The 3,121-nt window shown below is 31.6% G+C and overlaps 1 protein-coding gene across 1 annotated transcript; it reads right to left on the bottom strand.

Moving 5' to 3' along the window:
* Nucleotides 1-285: 285 nt before the first annotated feature.
* Nucleotides 286-2,226, bottom strand: LOC130731832 (remorin 1.4-like). The gene is made up of 5 exons (XM_057584041.1): nt 2,087-2,226; nt 1,751-1,965; nt 1,380-1,575; nt 737-818; nt 286-662 (listed from the first exon to the last, which is right to left on the bottom strand). The coding sequence occupies exons 1-5, from the start codon at nt 2,110-2,112 to the stop codon at nt 462-464; spliced, it is 720 nt and encodes a 239-aa protein (XP_057440024.1). The 5' UTR covers nt 2,113-2,226; the 3' UTR covers nt 286-461.
* Between the last annotated feature and the right edge of the window lie 895 nt (nt 2,227-3,121).

Raw genomic sequence — 3,121 nt, 5'->3', positions numbered from 1 at the left:
TTTTCCAAACTAATTAAAGTGTAGTCTTTGAAGGAACTCACTGCTCTCTGAATTTTGTACATGTGAATTGGCATTTCAAGTGGATGAAGCATAAATTTCCAATACACACTAATCCGAATGACTGCTTATAGTATATATATATATATATATATATATATATATATATATATATATATATATATATATATATATATATACATATATATATATATGATATATATATATAAGTAACATTTTTATCTTACAACCAGAACATTGAGTTTGTTACCATGATGACATTAAATATGAAATTTGAACAATTATAATACATTATGAACAATTTGGGCAGCAAGGTAGGATCGCATCATCTATGTACAATTAATCTTAGTTATGTATGCTATCATTAGATTTCAGAAGCTTGGTTGGGGTGGAAGTTTTTTGAACCATTTCTAATTCTTGGGTTCCAGCTCCATGACTTGATCCTAGAAAGATTTGAAGCAGAAACATTTGATGGGGGCCTTTCCTGTTTTTCTGACTTTGTTTGCTTTTTCTCTGACCTTGGACTCTTCTTTTCTTCTGTGGTCTTCCAACTGTGTTATTGCTCCTTTTTTTACCATATCTATCCTTGCTATCTTATTCTTGTAATGTAGTATTTCCATTTCTCTTCTGTGCTCCAATTCCTTCTGTATAGTTCAACCAGTAATGAGAACATGTTTATGAATTTTAGAAATTGAAATCCAAGAATTAAGAGGAAAACCTTCTTCTTTTCCATGTGTACTTTGGCTTCAATCTTTTTCTCACTCTCCCAAGAAAGGATATTGGACTTTAACTTCCCATACCTGAATTTTTCTTGCAATGACAAGAGTAACTTTTCTTGAACAATTATTACAAAGAAATAATTTTAAGCTTGTTTAAAAATTGATCTTTCTCCAATAACAATCTCATCTGTATAAGTTCTTCTTATCAAAAGTTAATCATTATAACTTCAATTTGTGTTCGGATACCAATTATGTGGAACATGAATGAACTTTTATATAATTCAGAAGAAAAGCTTCATTTACTTTTCTTTTTCTTTTTCTGGAAGTGCCATTTTCTTTTAGCACTAGTGTCAACCGGTGTCCAAATGTTTTAGATTCTAAATTTTTTCAAAAGCTTCTCCAAACTATTTAAAAACATTATAGCATGTTTGGATCATATACTCATTTCTTTAAATCAATTCTGAAATCCAAAAGCTACTTACAAAATATTTTCCCTAGAACTAATTCTAACTTTTGAATCAATTGCAGAAATGATTTTCAAACATGCAGTAATTGATTTGATTTATTAATAGGAAAGTAATTTGTTAACAAGAAAATCTTAAACAAAATCACTAAAGGTGTGAAGACTAGAATTTCGGTTACCGCTTTTGAATCCTTTCTATCTTGGCCTTTTCCCAAGCTTCTGCTTTTGCCATGTCATTTTTGTTTTGTATTGGAATCCCTTTCTTCCTTTGATACCCTGCTGCTGAGGATATACTACTTGGACGTCTTTCAGGAATAGCACTTTCTGTTTTCCTTGGAGGGTCTTCTCCAAATGACCTTTTCATTGAAGTTTCCCCTGGCACAACACACAACATAACATTTCTTCATAATATATAGTTGGTTACTAAAACTTAAGCAATGAGCAATAGCATGAGTTTGAGAATCCTTCTACAATTGATTAGTTTCGGTAAGTAGCTTTAGAGGGCTAGAATTGATTCTGAGAAAAAACAAGTTGATCCAAACACACTAACCATTACTCAGCTTCCTTGATGTGTTCTCCTCTTCTCCTCTCACAGTAAGATTCTTTGAAATTTTGGGACCCTCTCTCATTTTTTGCAGATTTTTCTGCAGATTAAGCAACCTTGCTTCCTCTAATGAATGAATGGCAAATGCAGCAGCTGCAACTGCAGTTACATGCTCATCATCTCGTGTGTATTTCATTGATTGTGGATCAGAAAATGACACTCTGGTATAAAACAACAATTTTTCTTATCAGTAGTTACCAAAAATATACTATGACATGCAGAAAATCTCAAATAAGACCAATTTCAATGGCATCACATATTTTCAGCTTTGAAACTATGTACCTTTTTTGGGAGAGCCTATTTTCCATTTTTGTGAAAATGAAATATGTACTGAAAGTTGAAACTTCTAATTTCCAAGTTTGATTCTGATGATGTGAATGAAGATGAACTGAGAATAGTTCTCCCTATTTATTAATCTGAACAGGACATGTAGACAAGCAAGGAAAAATGTGCTTTGCAAGATGCATGCCTCTTTAGGAGGCAAAGTATCTTTAATTTTTTCCATTTCTATTAAAACACCCACACATGCACATAAACTTCTATCATCAATTTGTTAGCTCTTTTGGGTGCATCCTTACTTTCTAGCTTTTTGTATCTGTAAAGATAACTTTGGCAACATAGTTTTCTTAGTCTTTTAATTAATACATTGCGGATGATGAGAACAGAAACTTGGCCTATATTCTGCAGCTATTCCTTGTTCCCTGGGAATGGAAGGGTATAATTGCACGTTCACTGGTTGGCTTAGAGATTAGTTTTATCTAATCTTTTTTTTTTTGGTTACAAGTTTTATCTAATCTAACTCCAATGTTCATGTTACGTTCATTTTTTCAATTTTAAAGAATTTCTTTTTGGTTTGTATTTTATCAATTATGTGTATATATGTTATGACTTTAATTTATTTTTCTTGTCTTTTGAGAACACGTAACGGTGCGTGCATTTCTAATGTTTTTTTTTTCAATGAATGAAAAGTACATTTTGGTGGGCTTGGCTCCTAAGTTATGATAAAGTAGTATTTTTGGCACGGGGGATTCTTTTTAATTTAGGTGGTGTTTGCCCCGGCTTATTTTTTATTTTTAAGTTACTTTAAGTCAAAATTGGGCCAAATAGAATTTTCAAAAAGTTGTAAAATTTTAAGAAGCTTATTTTTTATAGTGTAAAATAGAGAAAATATCTTTTTTAAAATAAGTTAGCTAGAGGAGCATTTTAGTTAAAAGTAACGTATTTTTGCCTCTATCCACCCACGATTTTCTATCCCTTTCCCTTCACTGTTTCTGGAAGATCCAACTTTTGGCCATTAATCTGCAGAAGAATGAATAT

The sequence above is a fragment of the Lotus japonicus genome, chromosome 1, assembly GCF_012489685.1.
Source record: "Lotus japonicus ecotype B-129 chromosome 1, LjGifu_v1.2".
Taxonomy (NCBI): domain Eukaryota; kingdom Viridiplantae; phylum Streptophyta; class Magnoliopsida; order Fabales; family Fabaceae; genus Lotus; species Lotus japonicus.
The sequence above is the reverse complement of the archived record's forward strand: the minus strand, read 5'-3'. Positions and strand labels throughout refer to the sequence as shown.

Bases quoted from the DNA above. Each gene is read 5' to 3' on its own strand.
- LOC130731832 (XM_057584041.1), bottom strand. From the start codon at position 2,112: ATGGAAAATAGGCTCTCCCAAAAAAG. The intron at 1,966-2,086 runs GTACATAGTTTC...GTTTTATACCAG, and splicing joins AATAGGCTCTCCCAAAAAAG to AGTGTCATTTTCTGATCCAC. The intron at 663-736 runs GTTTTCCTCTTA...TGAACTATACAG, and splicing joins TACACATGGAAAAGAAGAAG to AAGGAATTGGAGCACAGAAG.